The 17,809-nt window shown below is 58.6% G+C and overlaps 10 protein-coding genes across 10 annotated transcripts; 4 read left to right on the top strand and 6 right to left on the bottom strand.

The window, feature by feature from the left end:
• Nucleotides 1-7: 7 nt before the first annotated feature.
• BDZ90DRAFT_231160 (hypothetical protein) lies at nucleotides 8-2,000 on the bottom strand. Its single transcript, XM_025505744.1, has one exon. It carries the CDS (start codon nucleotides 1,886-1,888, stop codon nucleotides 50-52), a length of 1,839 nt encoding a protein of 612 aa, XP_025363773.1. The 5' UTR covers nucleotides 1,889-2,000; the 3' UTR covers nucleotides 8-49.
• Nucleotides 2,001-2,101: 101 nt separating this feature from the next.
• BDZ90DRAFT_140430 (hypothetical protein) lies at nucleotides 2,102-4,799 on the top strand. Its single transcript, XM_025503460.1, has 3 exons — nucleotides 2,102-2,757; nucleotides 2,822-4,054; nucleotides 4,118-4,799. The coding sequence occupies exons 1-3, from the start codon at nucleotides 2,157-2,159 to the stop codon at nucleotides 4,606-4,608; spliced, it is 2,325 nt and encodes a 774-aa protein (XP_025363774.1). The 5' UTR covers nucleotides 2,102-2,156; the 3' UTR covers nucleotides 4,609-4,799.
• BDZ90DRAFT_140435 (hypothetical protein) lies at nucleotides 4,800-6,139 on the bottom strand. Its single transcript, XM_025503461.1, has 2 exons — nucleotides 6,135-6,139; nucleotides 4,800-6,018 (listed from the first exon to the last, which is right to left on the bottom strand). Exon 2 carries the CDS (start codon nucleotides 5,936-5,938, stop codon nucleotides 4,991-4,993), a length of 948 nt encoding a protein of 315 aa, XP_025363775.1. The 5' UTR covers nucleotides 5,939-6,018; nucleotides 6,135-6,139; the 3' UTR covers nucleotides 4,800-4,990.
• On the bottom strand, nucleotides 6,110-6,582 carry BDZ90DRAFT_205438 (hypothetical protein; the record flags this gene model as incomplete). The annotated part of the gene is made up of 2 exons (XM_025503938.1): nucleotides 6,110-6,462; nucleotides 6,534-6,582. Coding segments are annotated over 2 exons (402 nt in total), but the record flags the coding sequence as incomplete, so codon positions are not given.
• Nucleotides 6,583-7,090: 508 nt separating this feature from the next.
• BDZ90DRAFT_231162 (hypothetical protein) lies at nucleotides 7,091-8,742 on the top strand. The gene has a single exon (XM_025505745.1). The coding sequence runs from the start codon at nucleotides 7,156-7,158 to the stop codon at nucleotides 8,653-8,655; it is 1,500 nt and encodes a 499-aa protein (XP_025363777.1). The 5' UTR covers nucleotides 7,091-7,155; the 3' UTR covers nucleotides 8,656-8,742.
• A 586-nt stretch (nucleotides 8,743-9,328) lies between these two features.
• BDZ90DRAFT_206447 (hypothetical protein) lies at nucleotides 9,329-11,317 on the bottom strand (the record flags this gene model as incomplete). Its single annotated transcript, XM_025503963.1, has 3 exons — nucleotides 9,329-9,476; nucleotides 9,519-10,520; nucleotides 10,605-11,317. Coding segments are annotated over 3 exons (1,863 nt in total), but the record flags the coding sequence as incomplete, so codon positions are not given.
• Nucleotides 11,318-12,817: 1,500 nt separating this feature from the next.
• BDZ90DRAFT_140508 (hypothetical protein) lies at nucleotides 12,818-13,961 on the top strand. The gene has a single exon (XM_025503463.1). The coding sequence runs from the start codon at nucleotides 12,949-12,951 to the stop codon at nucleotides 13,816-13,818; it is 870 nt and encodes a 289-aa protein (XP_025363779.1). The 5' UTR covers nucleotides 12,818-12,948; the 3' UTR covers nucleotides 13,819-13,961.
• BDZ90DRAFT_140481 (hypothetical protein) lies at nucleotides 13,961-15,163 on the bottom strand. Its single transcript, XM_025503462.1, has 2 exons — nucleotides 14,808-15,163; nucleotides 13,961-14,733 (listed from the first exon to the last, which is right to left on the bottom strand). The coding sequence occupies exons 1-2, from the start codon at nucleotides 14,904-14,906 to the stop codon at nucleotides 14,104-14,106; spliced, it is 729 nt and encodes a 242-aa protein (XP_025363780.1). The 5' UTR covers nucleotides 14,907-15,163; the 3' UTR covers nucleotides 13,961-14,103.
• Nucleotides 14,822-15,439, top strand: BDZ90DRAFT_140510 (hypothetical protein). Its single transcript, XM_025503464.1, has one exon. It carries the CDS (start codon nucleotides 15,042-15,044, stop codon nucleotides 15,384-15,386), a length of 345 nt encoding a protein of 114 aa, XP_025363781.1. The 5' UTR covers nucleotides 14,822-15,041; the 3' UTR covers nucleotides 15,387-15,439.
• Nucleotides 15,440-15,491: 52 nt separating this feature from the next.
• On the bottom strand, nucleotides 15,492-17,776 carry BDZ90DRAFT_259220 (hypothetical protein; the record flags this gene model as incomplete). The annotated part of the gene is made up of 2 exons (XM_025508144.1): nucleotides 15,492-17,391; nucleotides 17,472-17,776. 2 exons carry the CDS (start codon nucleotides 17,774-17,776, stop codon nucleotides 15,492-15,494), a joined length of 2,205 nt encoding a protein of 734 aa, XP_025363782.1.
• Nucleotides 17,777-17,809: the final 33 nt, after the last annotated feature.

The raw sequence follows: 17,809 nt of genomic DNA on the forward strand, positions 1-17,809 counted from the left end.
AGTTAATATATCCCACGTTTGCATACCTGTTCATTGTCGCACGTTCCACCTAAAGTCCCACCTCCTCCACTCTTGTCCACCACTCCTTCCTCCTCTTCCTCCAGCCGGCCCGGCTGGCGCTATTGAAGCCAAATACTTCACCACCATCATCTCTCTTGGCCGCAGATTTGGAGCAGAGAGGCCCCTCTTCATCATCGCTGTCTTCATAGCCCTCGTCCTCGTCCAGCCATCCCTCCCCCTCCTCGCCAGACGACCCCGACCCCAGTACAAGCCCCTTGACCTCATCCCTCAGACAATTGCACCGCAGCGATGCTTGATTGAGCCATTCCAGCCTGGTGGGCAGAGCTGGTAGGCTACTGGCGCCACCCCCTTCCTTGTGGGCGACAATCGGCGCTGGAGCTGGTGGGCTGACGAGGACGAGCAACTTCGCACTCACGAGCGCTTGAACGGTCCGCCAGACCGCCAAGCTGTGCAAGGCAACTTCTTCAGCTTCATCGTTGAGCGCCTCTTTTTCCTCTTCATCCTCGTCCTCCACGCCCAGGCGTCGTTGTCTCTTTCGCCTGCGTCTGGCAGCCACATCCCTCTGTGCCTGTAGCGAGGATCCGCTCAACCTAACATCGAACTCCTTGCACAGATTTTGGCACAGATAGAGCATCCTCTGTGCCGTAAACGGCCTCGGTCCGAGCAGTAGAGGGTCAGCGTGCGTCTTTGTCGTCTCCCCACTCTCCCCGAGCGTAGCAGGCCTCCGCTTGCGTTGTCGTCGTACGCGCTTCTTGCCGCCAGAGGAGGTAGTGGAGGCGGCAAGAATCGTCTCGTCTCGAAGGAAGAAGCGGACATCGTGCTTCGCCGGGAGGTGCGAGGCGAGGAAGGAGGAGAGCAGGAGGAGGGAGGCGAGCGGTGAGAGCTTGAGAGGCGGGCGTCCACGCACCGAGGCAGTTGAGTCTGCCGCGGGTTGGCTGGAATGAGTTTGAATCCAAGCCTGCACGCCCATACTTCGTGTGTGCAGTAGCTTTACCGCAGAACGGATGAGGGGCGTGAGGATAGAGAAGAGGGGTGTACCGGCTTTGAGCTCCTTGAGCTTGTCTGCAATGCTACTTGCCATCGTCTCTCCTCCTTGATCGTCCTGCTCGTCCAGCCCTCGCTGAACCTGTCTCGTCATTGCGATCCACACTGGCGCAAGAAGGTAACGCACCTCATCCACATCCCAATCCCTTCCTATGTCTGCTTCGAGAGCTGCGGTGCTCCAGGCCAGGAAAGATGACTTGATCTTTCCCGCTGGCCTTTCATCCAGTCCCGCAGCCAAGGGTGCAGAGATGCCCCATTGCTTTTGAAGCTCATCCCCTCCTGGCAGCGAAGTCAACAGGGCTGCTTCTCGATCTGCGTCCTTCTGATCAGCTCGCTGAGCGCTCAAATGCACCAGAGGGCGGTAAGGAGTAGCATCCTCAATCCCGTCTGCTGTACGCCAGCGATCCAGTGTGAGGCTTGAGATGAGAATGGTTGCATAGCCTGGAGGCGGGTCGAGGAATTGAGACCATATGAGTGGGGAGTGAGAGGAGCGCAGAAGATGGGCGAAAGGGATGATGAGGATGGTGCAGGATTCGTTGTTGGAAGACGTCGAGGCTCGGGGAGGGTAGATGGAGGTTGTTGCTTGGTGGAGGGTGCTGGACGAAGAAGACGACGAGACGGCTTCCTGAATTTCGCGAGCTACATCGATCGCCCTGAGGCCAATGAGGTTGGGATGGATCTCTATGGGTTGGGCGTTGACCGTCTCTCTGACGAGTTGACGAACATCGTCGAGCGCTCGACTTTGATGGGAATGCGAAGGTGCATATACGAAGAGGCACCCCGGCCAGGGAGGGCGAAGTAGCGGGGCCAGAGAGCTCGACATGGACGATGTGCTTGCTCTGCTTCCTCCCGCTGATGTCGAGGCCATCGCTGCAAAGCTCAATGCCTATATGCGCCCTTTCTGAGGATTTGTAGGTGGAAAGTGTTGATCAAGGAATCGAGGCAAAAGCTCCGAAGCGGCCCGAGCGCCAAAGTCGCGCTCGTCTCCAGGTCGGACTGGCGGTCTGTATGGACGGCCGCTTCTTCTGACGGCCATCTTTGCACTCCATCGCTCTATCCCATTCAAGAGCATATAAGCGCTTCAAGCCGCCATGCTGCAACGCAGTCGGGCATCTAGGGCAGCTTCAGGCGCTCCTCTACTGGCAGCAAAGCCAGCGAGACTGGTCTGTGGTCATGTCCGAGCCTCCCGGCCCAGACGGAGGACTTTTCCGGCCGCTGGACCCTTCTTTACCTCTTTCGAAAGATGCCTGTCTTCCTCGTCCACAGCTGCGGCCGCTCCGGCATCGCTACAGGCCTCTCTCACCAGCCTGCTCACCTCGTTCTCCGACTCATCTTCCAACTCAATAACAGCAGATGCAGCATGGCAAGGTCGCGTCGCCCGCGCTCTCCAAGAGCTGCAGGGCGGTCCTGTCCGAGAAGAGCAGATCCTCGTGCTACGCCCAAGGAGTGACGATGATGGTGATGGCGATCTATTGGGAGCACTCACGCAAGATGCGCTGCAGGATCCGCAGGCCAGAGCGGCTACTCTGCTGGGTGAGCTTCGAAGAGCGGAGGGATATACCAAGGAAGGCGAGTCGTCATCGACGAGCCTCGTATATGCCAAGGAGATCGCAGTCGACGCAGAGGAGCGCACACTGCGCGGGCCTTGGCCTTTGCTCAAAGAGATCGCTGCATCCATTGTCGAGGTACAAAGTGAGTCTACAGCTTGCGAGTGTGAGGACGAGAGTAAGCTAACCGCCCTCCTCCCTCTCCGTAGCCAACAACCTCGACTCCCCCTCCATCCACTCCCACCTCTACCTCTCTTCACAAGTCCTCCTCTGTCTTCCCTTTTCAGCGCTCTTCAGTCCTCTCAAACAAGCATGGCTTGCCGACGTCGCGTCATTGCTACGCACTTTTGAGAATCACCCGGGGCTGCGACTTGTCGTGACTCATTCGGGACAAGCATCAGCAGATGCCGGCTCAATCGCTCAAGAGAGGATACGAACATGGCTTCGCACCCCGGACATCCCCATTCAATTCGTCGATCTAGTCAAGGCGGCAAGAGGGCAGGAGGCACTGCGCGGCGCAATGGGTTTGCCTACCACGGAGATGCAGGCGACCGCTGCTGGACCACAAGATCGCTCTTCCCTCTGGACACGCTTCCAATCCCTCTCACAGCAATCTGGTCTTCCCAACTTGATGAGCAGCTTGGTTGAGACTAGACAGCAAGCCAGCAGCAGCAGCGCCGTGGGTTCTCCAACGGAGACCGACAGCGCCAGCACCACATCTTCGACCTCATCCCAATCACACTTGGACCTCCTCACGAGCCACGCCCAGCAACACCTCCAATCGCGTCTCTCCCTTGCCCTATCAGAAAACAGTGCTCTTCACTCTCTAGCCACGCATCTCTCCAGCTCCTCTCACTCCCTAGCGGACAGACTCACCTCCGAGATCATCTCCAGCATCCGTGAGGATCTTCTCCGTCCCCCCTCTTCCAACCTCACGGCCACTGCACCCGCCAATGAGCCGCCTCTCCTACCTGCATGGTGGAAATTGCCCTTATTGGGGGATGCAGCTGTGCGGGAGAGGGTGCAGGGAGCGTTTGAACGAGATTGGCTTGGTGGAGGGAGGGTCGAGGAGACGTTGATTTGGTGGGCTGGGCGACTTGCGGTTCTTGCGGAGGAAGAGAAGAGAGAGATCAAGACTCTCGTCGAGGGTCTGGCGCGCGATACTGCCGGGACGAGAAGTAGCGTCGAAGACCATCTGCTCGTCGAGCGTTCTTCATCTTCTTCGTCCCTCTCTCCACCCAAGCTTTCCGTCTTGCAGCTTCCCGCCTCTCAACTCCTCCAGCTGCGCTCCGCCTTGACAGCCTCCTCATCAATAGGGACCGGAGACATCGGCCTCGCGTTGTCATCACGGCGCAACCTGCTCGCCGAGCCGGTACAACGGGCACGCGACCACGTACTGGGGAGGGCTCCCCGTGGGAGCAGGCTGGCCAAGATGGCAAGAAGTGAGGCTATTCCCGCCTCCTTCTGGTCAAGGCTGCGTCTCTCACGCTCTCCCACACCTCCAGCATCAGTAGATCCCGCAGAACCGGCAACGCTCCCTCCCCCCTCACTACTGGACACCATTCAGACTTCGGTCCAGCGGGCAAGCTATCGTTTCTGGACTATCCTGACCTTTTCTACCTCTCTATCAATCTACGGTCGCCTAGTGGCCACACTCTCCCCTTCCTCTCCTCCATCATGGCTTCTACCCCACTTCTCGTCCGGCACCGCGCTAGGCGTCTTCCTGCTGGGCAACGCGTTCGCGCTGTTGAGACTGCAGAGGGATCATAGCAGGTTGGCAAGGAAGGTGGTGCAGAGGGACTTGGTGGAACGGGTGCCGCGGAACGTGCTTGCTGAACTGGAGGCGGTGGTGAAGGGGACGGGCGAGGGGATTTGGGCTGCTAGGAGGGAGGTAGGAGAGGGGCTAGGACGATGGTCTGCACAGGAAAGGGAGAGGCTGAGGCGATTGAGGGTTGGTATGAGCGAAGAGGACCTGAAGCGGACGCCGCAAGACTGAGGGAGAGGCTCCCTGTGCAATCTCGCCATTCAGAAGATTATCGATTCCAAGAGTGAAGGAACGATGATGAGCCGGAACCGTAACGAGACAAGGGTCATACGAATCGCTGCTGGCTGCTTGCTGCTTGCCCTTTCTGTGCCGCTGCGCAGGGCACTGGTTGCTATGTCTCTCATGTCAAATCTTACATGGCCTGGCGCGCCGAGCAATTCCTGTCATGTCGGCCTTCGCTGGATGCTTCGCTTTTTTCCCTCTGTGAACCTCGCCCAGTCGCTATCCAGCCTGCTCGCTCGAGGCACCCAAAGGGATCAACCTCCGAGCGTACCGATGCTCCTGTCCCTCCCAGCTGCTCTTCCTACAATCCTTCATCTGCCAATTCTCGCCCTTACTTGGATTTCTCCCCCGTGGCTCGCCTCCTCTGCTCCAAGTCAACCCCAACGAGCACCTTGGCCGCAGTCCAGAATTGTACCACACTAAAGACCTGCTTCATTGCGCACACGGGCGCCGTGAGAGCCGCAGCGACCATAGGCCATGTGGTCTTGGCCACCGCCTGGAAGTAAAAGGCCGACCAGCTGTGCGGGTCAGAGGCGGCCGTTTTGAGCACCTGGAGTGCGAACTTCTGTCCAAAGGGCCAGAGGAACCACCTTGGCTCCAGACCAAGAGGAGTGGGGTAGAACTCCATGAGGTACAAGCAGACGAAGAAGAGTTCGTTGCCCGCGCAGAAGAAGAAGAGGGTGCGCGAGTCATTGTAGTAGTACCAGAGGATCCTGCTTACCTCGCTTGTTACCAGCTTGTGGGAAGCGGCGCCCGTGAGGAGGGAGGAGTACATGTGGATGTAGTGGCTCGAGAAGTCGAGGGTGATGAGCGCTTGGAAGAGGAGAGCGGCGCGCGGGTACGTCTTGGTGAGGTAGCAGAGGAGGCAGGCCGTAGTGCACCTGTCAGTGACCATGTCCAGTACGGCACCAAACTTTGTTGACTGGCCGAGACGTCGAGCGGCTACGCCATCGACTGCATCTAGGAGACAGGAGATTCCGTAGAGGAATGTGCAGGCTTTTGGGTGGATTTGCATGTAGTAGAGGGAGAGGGCTGCGAGAATGACGCGAGTGTAACCGATCAGGTTGGGCACGAAGAGGAAGACATTCTCTTCTGCTTCATTTGTGTTGCGGATCAGTGACTCGGTCGTCGATGCGGGAGCTGGCTGCGAAGCCACCTCGTCCGACGTGGTGGGAACGTCACTGAGACGCGAGGTGACCGAGGGACGCGAAGACGTGGCCGCTCCAGCGGGCTTGCCATTGACGGAGACGCTGCCGCTGCTGCCCCCCTTGATAGTCATATGGCTGACAGCACCTGCTGATGTGCTCAGAGTGATGGCCCGGAAGGAGTCCCACAGGAGGTAGAATGGGATAACGACCCCTGCGGCGTGAGAGAAAGGAGGCAATTGCGTGAGTCGTCTGTCCGGGAGGATATGACCCCTTATATCTCTTCCCGCCTACTCACAAACCATGTTCATGAAGAAGAGATACACCCACATGAGCATCCAGTTGCTCCCGTTGAGCCCCTTGCACCCGGTCAACCACTCGGGCGCAAAAGTCATGAAACCACCATAAAGCTCGGCGGTGCTCAGCACGATGACCCAGTAGTGGTAGCTGAACACGTTCTTGGACAACAGATAAGCGCAGTAGCCTGCCAAAGGGCCGGCACCAAGGACGGTGAGGATCTCAAGGGCAACGACGGTCGAGTCTGCCGTACCCCAACGTGCGTCTGCCTTGGCATAGTCTTGCCAGAGATAGGCGAAGAAGCCGCTCGAGGCATTGACTGTGCGGCCGAAGGTGGAGAGGTAGAGAAAGGAGCCCTCGACTGCAATGGGGGGAGCAAATCGGTTAGTCAATTGTGATGGCGATACAGCAGGTGGGTCGGCGCGCACGCACGAGTGAGGTGGCATATAGCGTCGAAGACGAGCCAGGTAAAGATGTACTTGACCTTGGTTCCGGCGAGGACCTGCGTAACCTCATCCTGCTCCGACACGGCGGTGCTGGCCGCCTTCTTGGATCGTGTCTTGACTTTTATTGTTGACGACGTCTCTTGCGCGACAGCACCCTTCTTGGGCAATGCAATTGCTGCGAGGCCGAGGGCAGTGGCTACCATGGACGCGACGTAGGCGAGGGCGAGGAGTGTCTGCATATCGAAGAGCGGAGCCAGTGTCGACTGACTCTGTGATGATGAAGGAGCATTGATGCCCAGCATTGATGCCACCATTGCGGCTTGGTGCTGCGAGGGCGGGGTGAGTGGGTGATGAGAAGGAGGATTGCAGATTGAAAGGCACGACGTCGACTGAATGCATCATCGTCGTCGGCCCGGCGAATGCAGCAAGCGCAAGCAGCAGCAGCTGCCCGAGCGGACGACGCAGGGGCCACGTGGTTTTTTCCAAGATGGCGAGAAAGTCAAGTCAACCAACACTCGAGGCGCGAGGTGGGTGCGAGCGACATTTGACATTCCCACTTCTCCTCTTTGCTTGTCCACGCTCCAGCCCACTCCTGACGCAGTAGAAACATGGCTGCCTGGCGCAGAGGTCAAGAAGCGCCTATGCAATGGGAGTTCACCAGCTCACCAACCAACAACAACAGCGCCGCCGAGGCATCGACATCCATTGCTGCGCAGCAAGACGTTCCCATTGAGGACGAATCGATGAGAGACGCGAGCATGCTCAGCCCTCACGACGATGAGCAGGACCAGCAGCCCGTGAGAAGCCCTAGTCCCACTCCAGCACAAGCCATAATCAAGCGCAATCGCAATCGACGGGGATCGTCCTCCTCCATTCAGTCAATATCCCGCAACGATGACCGGCCGTCCTCTTCCTCCTCATTGTCTCACCCGCAGCAGCAGCACCAACAACAATGGCCCCTCGCGCCTGTCGTGGGGACGGTCATCAATTATCTCGTACCGCCATTACCACCGCAAAAGGAAGCATCATCGACAGATAGCGCCCTCACCCAGCCTGTTCCCTCCCGCCGCTCTCGCACCACCTCTCAGGTGGAGCGAGCCCACTCGACGCTGCATCCACGGGAAAAGCCTCTTCTCCTCCTCTCCTACTTCCAGTTGACATTCAACGCCTCCCTCCTCCTCCTGGCAGGGTACATCGTATTTGCCTTGGTCTACACGATCAGGCTCGACGTGACGGAAAGGCTCAGCGAGATTGAGGAGAGCTATCATGCGAGCTTGGCTACCTGTCGGAGGAGCTTCGAGCTCAACTGTTTGAGCGTGCCTCTCCCTCCGGCGTTGATACAGGCGTGCGAAGGATGGGAGCAGTGTGCGAACAAGAGGCTGACGGACGTGCTTGGTGGGAGTAGGCTGAGAGTAGTAATCGAAGTGCTCAGTGAGGCTTGGGAGGCGGGCGTGGCCGGGCTAGGATGGAGAACACTGGCTTTTTCACTCCTCGTGCTCTCCCTCGTCATTGGTGGGACCAATAGCACGCTCAACAGCTGGAGGCTGGGAGTGATGAAGAAAAGCAGGAGGGAACGCAAGGAGGGGGGCAAGAGACGGCAGCAGGTGGCCGATGGCAGTGATGACGACGACAGCTTTGTCGCTCCCTCGGGCTCGTCAACAGCCACACCAGCGCTACAGCTACCCCCGCCACCCTCCATGCCCGCATATCCGGCCTCCTTCCCCACCTCACCGAACGGAATGCACCCTGCCTATCACCACCAGCAATACCTCGCAGCCCAGCACTACCAGCAGTTCGGCTCGCCAAATCCGTACGCGCAGCAGCAGTACATGGCGCCGCCAGGGATGAGCTACTCCCCGCCTAGCAGCCCACTACGCAAGCAACCGAGTAATGTTAGCCTACGAAGCGACGCAGGAAGCGCGGGGAGTGGTGGAAGCGATGGTGGTCGGAAGAAGGGCAAGAGAAAGACGGGATGGATGGCCGGCATGCTTGGACGAAAGGGGAGCAATGCGGCGAAGGCGAGAAGAGCTAGGCTGGCGGGGGCAGCGGCTGCTTCGCTGGGCCCGCCTGCTGGGCAAAGCAGTGGCGGGGAGTGGGTTGATGAGTAGCCGCCGAGAGGACTTGTATTTTACTACGGACAAGAAGGAATTCATGGAATTCTCGAACAGGAATTGAAGATAACAATGATGGAGCGTATGAGGTATGGATAATGCTTGATGATGGTATGGTCCCTCAGTGCTGGTGCTGCTGGTGCTGCTACAATCAGATCGAGGCAGTCGCATCGCCCTGGGCAGAGCGAGCCCTCGGTGGTGGCCAGATTGCAGCTGGTTGCTGCGGCTGGTGCGGCTGTGGCTCTCTCTTTCCCTTCGTCGTCTTCCTCTTCTTCTGCTTCCTAGGCCCAAAAGATCCGTCACCCTCTTCTCCCTCATCTTCATCCGACGAATCGAATAGCTGCTGATGGTCGTGCATGGCGCTGATGCCTACGCGCTGCAGCACTACTGAGTCGCTCTCGTCCTCCTCTGACAAGACGGTGCGACGACGGCGCCCGCCACTTGCGCCACTCGGGCGCGGCTTACGCTCCTTCTTGACCCGACTCTTCTTGTCCTCCTCCTCATCCGTCTCATCCTCCTCGCCCGATCCGGCCCTCAACGCCCGCCTGATATCCGCAGCCGTCGCGCCCCTCTCACTAGCTCCTCCCTCAGTCTTGACCCTCACATTGCCCAGCCCACGCGCCAGCTCTTCAAGCTCATTCCCATCCCCAGCTGCGTCAGGGTCTGCGTCCTCTACGGCGACGAGCTTTCGCGAGATGCTCTCTTCCTGGTAGGAGAGCAAGTTGCCAATTCCAAATAGTTCGCCAGTGTACTTCTTGTTCATCTCGACGCCCTCGAAGTAGCGGCGCCCTCCTGTTGCGACATTCTTGCCACCCCCGCTGCTGCTACCTTCCACCCCTTCTCCATCCTTCCCGCCGTACGCCTGATAAGCCGCCTGAGTCTTGTAGACCTGACGCCCATACACCAGCTCCTCAATCGTCCCTGCCCCAATCAGTCTGAACACTGTGACCGGCCTGGTCTGCCCAATGCGATAGGCGCGATCGACGGCTTGAGCGTCCATTGCCGGTGACCAGTTCGGGTCGACGACCACGACTTTGTTGGCTCCCGTCAGGTTCAAGCCCACTCCTCCGGCCGACGTCGAAATGAGGAAGCAAAAGATTGAGGGATCCTTGTTGAACTGCTCGACGAGGCCTTGACGCATGGAGGGATGCGTAGAGCCGTCCAAGCGCAGCCACTTGTAATCCGACCTGGAGATCCAGCTCTCGATCCACCCAAGGAGACGGAGACTGCGCGAGAAGATGAGAACCTTGTCGCCTTTGGCCTTCCATTCTTTGAGCAGCTCGCGCAGGGCCAGCCACTTCCCGCACAGTCGCTCATCCAGCCCAGTGCGATCATTGCACTCCTTCCTTCGCCAATCCTCCGGCCACAGCAGGTGGCAGTACACTTTCTGCTGCGCGTGGCGGGCCCTGATCTCTAGTTTGGGTGAGTTGGCGTCGGCGGGGGTGGGGAAGAAGAGCGCAGAGTGATTTGCGAGACACAGGAGGAGGTAGAGGGTTCTGAAGAATTGCTCGGTATCTGCAGTTTGATCGCAGCAGTTTTTGAGTTTGAAGGGGAGCCCTTCATCGTCCTTGGCGCCGCAGGGGCAGGGCTTGTCCGCTTCCCTCATTGCTTCCACTTCAGGGAGAGCAAGGAGACGACGGTAGGCGTCGAATTGGGTCGGGGAGAGGGGGCAGAAGACGATCTTCTCGTGCTTGGTTGGGAGGTCTTTGGCAACCAGTGCCTTGGTACGGCGGAGCATATAGGGTGGGAGAAGCTTCTTGGTGAGGGCATGAGCGACGGTCCGAGTTGTATCGAGCTCGCGGCGAGAGGCGGTGCTGCGCTGGCCGAGGCGGAGGGGAATAGAGATCAAGAGCTGCCAGGTGCTGAGAAGGGCGAGCAAGGGTAGACGAGCGAGGTCAGCAAGCTTTCTCGAGCTCGATCTGTCATTTGTACTCGTCGAGACTTACTTGAGATCGGCGAACGTGCCCGGATTCGTCCAATCAAGCAACGTCCACATCTCCTCGCTCCTATTCTGTATGACCGTTCCCGTCATCGCGAATCGCCTCTTGCACTCGAAGAGGTTCATAGCCTTGGTCATCTGCGTTGCGGGGTTCTTGAATTTATGGGCCTCGTCTGCAAAGACGCAGCTCCAGGGGAGATCCTTCAACTCGAGGATGTGACGCGTGGCGTACTCGTGTGAGCACAGCACGATGTCGAAATAGCCTCGCTGAAATCGATAGAGAGTGTCTTGATGTTCGCTGCCTGATCCAAAGCGTTCATGCTCGAAACAGCCCCAGGTGTTGAGCTCACTGATCCAGTTGCCTGTGAGGCTCTTGGGTACTAGTATCAAACATGTCGGCCAAATTGAGTCTGCTTTACCCCTTCGATCGAGCCGACCAGTTTGGATGGCCTCAGCCCGACGGCGAGTGTCCCGGCTTCCTCCCTCCTTGCCCATGATGGCCGCCAGAAACGCTGCCACCTGTACGGTCTTTCCCAAACCCATGTCGTCGGCCAATATGGCGCCACGGCCCTCCTTGTAGGCGCAGTACAAAAATTCGATGCCTCGACGCTGGTAGTCGCGCAGGAATCTGTTGATGGAAGCAGGAACGGCAACATTAGCGTCGAGGAACAACGGGCCGATGAGCTCCTGCTCGGCGCTTTGAGGAACGAAAGGAGGGCGCGGGTTGACGATCTGAATGGCAGAGGCTGGCGTGAAAGAGGCGGCGCTGTGGCTGAAAGGCTTGACGTCGAGCGTTGAGGGGCGGGCTGGGCCTGGAGGCGGGCAGTATTGGGTGAGGAGCTCTTCCTCGCTATCTTCAACGATCAGAGGGTCTTCTTGAGGTGACGGCAACGGCCGTTTTATCGTTGGCTTGATCATCTCCTCTTCGCTATCGCTGTCCACAGGACGCAACTCAACTGAGTGCCCATTGGAGGTGGCAGGGATGGGCTGAGGCTTTGCCTCCTTCTTGACAGGGCGCGATGGGAGCATCTCCTCCTCTGAGTCGCTGGCGACAGGTTTTTTCACGGCAGTTGAATGATGAGCTGGTAGCGGGCGAGGAGAAGGACGAACGCTGGGCTTGACATCTGCGGAGGGGGAAGAAGGATCGCCAAGGCTGACGTAGGCCGAGGGGTTGGCAACAATGCTCTGGGTGTCTGCGATGCCCAGCGGCGCGCCAGTCCCGAAAGCAGCACCATTGTCTGCTCCGGGGAAGGTATCGGGGGCGACGATGCCGTGGGGGCGGCCGCGGGCGTTGTCAACTCGGTTTTCGTCTTGAGTAGTCCTCTTGCTAACTTTCTTTGCAGCCTCATGGGACCGCTTCGCTACATCCTCTCCCCAGGCATCCGTCATTGTCTCGCGCGTAGGATCTGATGAGAGCGAGCAAGAGGCATCAGTCATGTCCGAGCATATCATTCGCTCTCAATTGCCACTCACCAAGCAGGTTTAGCAGCTTCTTGCGCTGCGCTGCCATCTCCTCGATCGTCTGCCGCTTCTTGCGCATCCTAGGCGCTGATGATGACGCTTTTTCCCGCATCGTAGCAAGCTTGCGATACTCCTGCAATTCCTCTTCCGCGTCTGCTGCGAAGCCATCGTCCTGGCTCACGCTGTCCTCGTCTGAATCGGCCGCATTGATGTCGAGGTCTCTTGAAGTGGGGGACATGGGAGGCAAGCGGCTCGAGACGCCCAAGGGACCAGGCCGAGGTGGTGGCGAGGGATCTGAAGCTCCAGGCCTCAGCCAGGACATGGTCAGGGGTGCCCAGGCGGGGACTAGGACGAGGCGAGGAAAGTTGAACGGTGGAGAAAGAGGGGAAACAAAATGGGATCGAGTCGCTCGACCCTACTTCCGTCATGCAGCTGTGGAGACGCGACGCCAGTCCGCCCTCCGACTCGACGGACGAGGACGATCGGCGACGGCTACAGTTGGGGCGAGACGACGACGATCTCTGCGACTCGAGCTGTGGTGCAAGACAATCTCACAGTCAGGCTTCACTCGGGGTATGTTCATCTCATCGGCGCTTCCAATTGCATCATATAGCACCCTCGACCCCATGCTCGAGACCACGACGAGAAGGCTGCGCTCGTCTTCCTACAAGGACCTCCCCCTCCTCTCGTTCCTCCTATCCCCCCTCTACGCTTCGAGAACGCCACCACAATCCCCATCTCGCAATTGTGCGGCGAGCAAGAGCTTGAAGAAGATGTCCCCACTGCGTAGTCGATGCGTGCCTCCCCGCGTCCGGCGAGTCGCTCCGACTCGTTGAGATTGAAGTACTTGAGATAGTGGAAGTGGAGCCGTGGTTGACGTCCCTCGGGTGATGGTGAGGAGGATGAAGATGAAGGGTGCCTGGTGCGACCAGAGAGCACGAGAGTTTGCTGCCTACCATGAGGCAGCTCATCACCGGCCGACGAACGGCCTGACACCGGTCGACAAAAGACGACCTGAAGATCTGGCAGAGGTGGACTCCTCATGCCCAGCGAAGCCCATGACAAGGCCTGCTCCAGACGACGGCAAGCTGTGCGCGTCTCTGCTGAACGTTGGTAACGTGGACTCCCACGGGGAACCAGAGCGTTGCGTTGCTCAATCCCAAATCCAGGCGGTGCTAGCGCCATGCTCGCAGGAGACAGCCCGTAGCGAAGGGCGCTTCATCTCATCTGCGTCGAATCTGCGTTTTCTTACGTGGACGACCCCACTTCCAAGGGGCCCAAAGACGTTGGCGCACCCAAGAGTCGAGGCATTACTAGCCTTCACAGCGACGTCGCTGTATCAAATCACGTTTTTTCGAGTGGACGTCCCACCATATCGAGGCCATCATGGCCTACCGGACGGCGCCGGGTCACTGAACGTTTTTACAAAGTGGACGACCCACTGCAATCGGGCGAGCGCCTTGCTCCCCATCAAACAGACGACGGCCAAACGGGTCCGTCTCCGTATCGTTGACGATCTTGCTTTTACGTGGTTGTCAACCCACGGGCTGCCACACCCCTCGACCTCAGCCATCGACAGCGCTCCAAGCGCTTCGACCGGGATTGGGTGCCGCAAGAGAAAAGAGAAAAGGCAAGAGTGGGGCCCATTGTTGCTTGTGGTTTTGGCTTTGCGCTGGACGCTCGACCAGCGAAGAGGGGAAGGGGCGGACGAGGCACGGCGTCAGTGTCCCCGAAGCGCGGGGCGAAGCGCGCCGAGTTGATTGAGCTTCGCTGCTCGGCAGGCGCTGCTCGGCCGCTGCTGAGACGCTACGCTACGGCCCAAAGTGCATTGCTTTGTTCGTCGAAGAGCGCTCGTGAGAAGAAGAGCACGAGACATCCGGAAGACACAGCTAGTAACATCAAATCGAGCTCACAGCTCACTCCCTCGCGCTTGTCGGCCAACGCTCAGTCGTGCTCAGGCTCATGCATCTTTATCTCGACCTGGGCCCTTCCGGGCATCGCATTACGCCGTGACGTCTCGCACGCACAGTACAGGTAGTGAGCAATCAAGCAGGGTGCGGATCAAAACCTCCATTCTTGCTCGCCCGTACCTCTCGCTCTCCTCTTCCCTCAGCCTCATCAAGCCCTCCCATCCAAGTCCTCCCTCGATGCGAACCACACCTCCCCCTACCTCTTCGCCACGGGCAGCCGGAGGGCTTCCCCCTCGCCTTTCCTTGGGACGTTTCCCTCGGCAAGAGAGGAGAGAACCGTACCGGGGCTCGAGAGCGAAAAGGCAGCGAGTTTGCTCCTGAGAGCGAGGTGGTGGCTGAAGGCATCAAGGCTGAGCGTGGTCGTGGCCGATGAATCGGGATGCAAAAGCGGCGCAAGGTGTGCGTGTTGGTGTGATGGCCGTGAGGAGGGTCAGCGGCGTTGTTGACAGGAGCGATGCATGGTGTCCAGTCGGGGAAAGCCAGGGAGGAAGGGTTGGCTACTGTATCTTCATGGTGTATTGAAAGTCGTAGGTCAAAAGTCTGGAGCTGGTGAATAGCTCTGATGGATGTCATTGGTCTTGGTCTTGCTCGACTCCGAAGAGGAGCTTGTGTCTGGCTTAATGTGTCTTGCTCAACTCCGAAGAGGAGCTTGTGTCTGGCTTGTTGTGTCTTGCTCAACTCAGATGAGGAGCTGGTGTCTGATGTCTGGTATTGCCGCCGGTGGTAGCAATGGTCAAAGGTCTGTTCGCGTGTTAGGCGTTGATTGGTCTTGGTCTCACGGTAGGACTCAAAGTAGTGGCGCTGATGGTAGCGCAGTAGGACTGATAGGACTGATAGGACTGATAGTAGTGGCGCAATGATGCGCAGCTGGTTGACATAGATAAATAGGCTGATGCTCTTGATGGTCTGGCCCTGGAGGGAGGGCTAAAGTCTGGCAGCGAGGAGCTGCTGAGGGTGATGGCTGTCGCGCTCAATTTGTGGCTTGGAGTCACGAGCCAGCAGAGAAGACTCCAATGAAGGGCTCCCCACTTGCTCGCGAAGCTGTTGACGTCGATCGCTTGACCTTGATTTACGTGGCCCTCGCGCTAGGGTACCACGGACGACCTCGCCCTCCCAGGGAGAGAGGCGCGAGGGGTGGAGGAGGGAAAGAGTGGGCGGCGGGGCTCGGAGGGCTTATATGCTTTTCGACGGCGTGCTTCGCTCCCTCGCAGACTCGATGGGTTTGGGCAGCAGGTCCCTCTGTCTCTCTTTGTCTCGATCAAAGCCCATTTTGCAGCCGTACAAAGGGTACCACAACTGAGACAGGGGAGGGAGCGGCCAAACACACGGGTGCTAATGCTGCTTCGGACGGGATCTGATCGCGAGCGCGAGGATGAGGCCATGATCGATGCCTAGGCGGAGAATGGGGAATTCGCATTTGGCTCCGTGCAGTCTTGCTGGGCTGAGCGAGCGTCTCAGACATCTCACCCTTGAACCACCTCCCCGCCAGCCGTAGCGGCGGCTCTTCTTGCTCTGTCGCCCCGCCTGTCCCTCTTGACCGTCATCCTTCTCAGGAGTAGTCGTTCAATGTCCCCCACAATGATAGCCATCTCGTCACCCCTGGCCTCGCCTGCTACCCGCTTCGAGTCTGACTGAACACCTTGTCCGTCGTCGTGAACTTTTCCAGTGACCGCAGTGCACGTGGATGCCAGGCCAACAATACTGGCTGCGTGATCTAGAACAGCTTGGAAGGAGGGATGGAGTACGCCCTGCTGGTCGGAGGAGGATTGGACCGCGTAGTCTTCGCCGGGAAGTAGGGAGGGACTGGCGCCCTGATTCGGGCTGCCAAGCTGCGCAGCCGCGTCCTCAGCTTCGTCGAAGCCCTCTCTACTGTGCTCGTAAATCTCCTCATTCAATCGATCAGCCATCTCCTCCCTCACCTCCCAGAGACTTTTTCTGCTCCCCTCCTCGGTCACCATGCTGAAAGGCGGCAAGGAATGCGGCATGCTCCCCTCGCCTAGCCGCTCGCTAGGGAACAGATCGCGCATCTCCTCCTTTCTCGTCGTGCGCCTGATGTTAGGCTGCGTACGCTGCAGGAAAGACTGCTCCGCGAAGCCGATGAGCGCATCGAGACTGTCCTCATCCAGAGATGATGGGGGAACACGGAGCTCATGGGCGAGGTGGGGGCTGGCGAGGCGTAGGGAGCTGGCGTGGGAGAGGCAGGAGAGCCACTTTGACAGGGGCGGAGTGCAGGGAGGTGCGCTGGAGCTGCTGACGAGCGATCGCGGTAGTCCGTCCAGCCCATAGACCATTTTGGCTGCCACGATCACGGCTGCCATGATGATGGTGCATCTGCCTGCGACGGGCGCACGCGTTGTGATATTGAGGCGTGCAGTAAGCGGTGGAAGCTGGACGGGCGTGCTCTCCCCTTCGTCGGCCCCTTTCTCCGCGCCGTCGTTGAGATAGCTCCATGGGTCGCTGACAGCTTGCTTAGGTACAACAGCCAGTGGTATTCCCAAGTACGTCAAGAGGGATAACGCAAGCTGATAGAATCCAGGAGGGAGCCCCATGCCTCGGACACACCTCCAAACCACAGGAGCAGCATTGAGCTCTGGGAACTGAAGCCCGTATCTGTGGGTCAGGTCTCCCGCAAGCAAGCCTGTACACTCCTGCAAGGTAGGCACAGAAGGGATCGTCGTCTCCTCCAGCTTTGCTAGCTGAGAAGCGGGTAGCTTGTCGGTCATGGCAGGCGGGAGGAGGAGGAAGGCCGAGAGGTAAGGAATGCGGCTTGAGAGGTACAGATCCCGGATGTCGGACCAGAAAATGGGTATACGAGCTGCGACGAGGGTGAGATAGAGGATGGAGGAGAGGTGGACGAGGGGACGAAAGCGACGCCATTGAGGTGACGAGGGGGTGCCTTGGCGTTTGGCCTGAGAGGTGTGAGGTTGGTCTGGGGGATCTTGATCTGCGGTCTGCCCCCGCATGTCAGCCTCCAGCCTCCTCTCTAGGTCTCGCATCTGTTCCTCTTCCTCCATCTCTTGCCTCTGACTTTGGGACAGCCTTTCCTTCTCTTCTTCGATAGCGCGATCCCTCCTCCTATTCGCCCGCCGGGCCGCTCTCCCCGCTCGGCGTCCTTGCATTTCCTCCTCTTCTTCCTCGCGAGCAGTCCGGATCTGCTCAGTGACGAAATCGAGGTTTTCTTTGTAGGGCGTAGCATCGAGGTCTTCGTATGTGGACACGTACATAGCCCAGAGGTCCCGAGCTATGGCTTCGATCTCGGGGGGAAGGTGCGGCCATTCAACTCGAAGGGCTTTGAGTTGTAGGCGAAGGATGAGTTGCAGGCATTCGAATGTGAGGAAACGGGCTCGAGGACCTTTCCAAACTCTGCGAGCGAGCCGGAATCAGGTAAGAAGGTCAGTCCCAAGCTCCTCATGGCATCTTCGTTGGTTGGTTGGGGCGCTCACTCGACTCTCTCTTTCTCCTTCTTCTTCCTCCCACCCTTCTTTTCCTGCCTACGATATCCCAGCTGCTGAAAATCCATATCATCGTGCACCTCCTCCTCTCTGTAGCCTTGCAGCACGTGCCCCTCCCTACAGACCAAGGTACCCGTGCTCGCATTGCGACGAAAGTGACGAGAGCCACATTGCCCACAGCGAGGACGATGCCGACGACGCCGTTCTGGGCGGGTTGTCGGGGTATGGGAGGAGCTGGGTATGTTGTGGGCAGATGAGCTAGCGCCGATGGGTTGGGAGTGATAGCTGGCGGACATGGCGGCTGCTCATAGCTGATAGTCTGGTATGAA

This window comes from Jaminaea rosea, assembly GCF_003144245.1.
Source record: "Jaminaea rosea strain MCA 5214 unplaced genomic scaffold BDZ90scaffold_3, whole genome shotgun sequence".
Lineage (NCBI taxonomy): Eukaryota > Fungi > Basidiomycota > Exobasidiomycetes > Microstromatales > Jaminaea > Jaminaea rosea.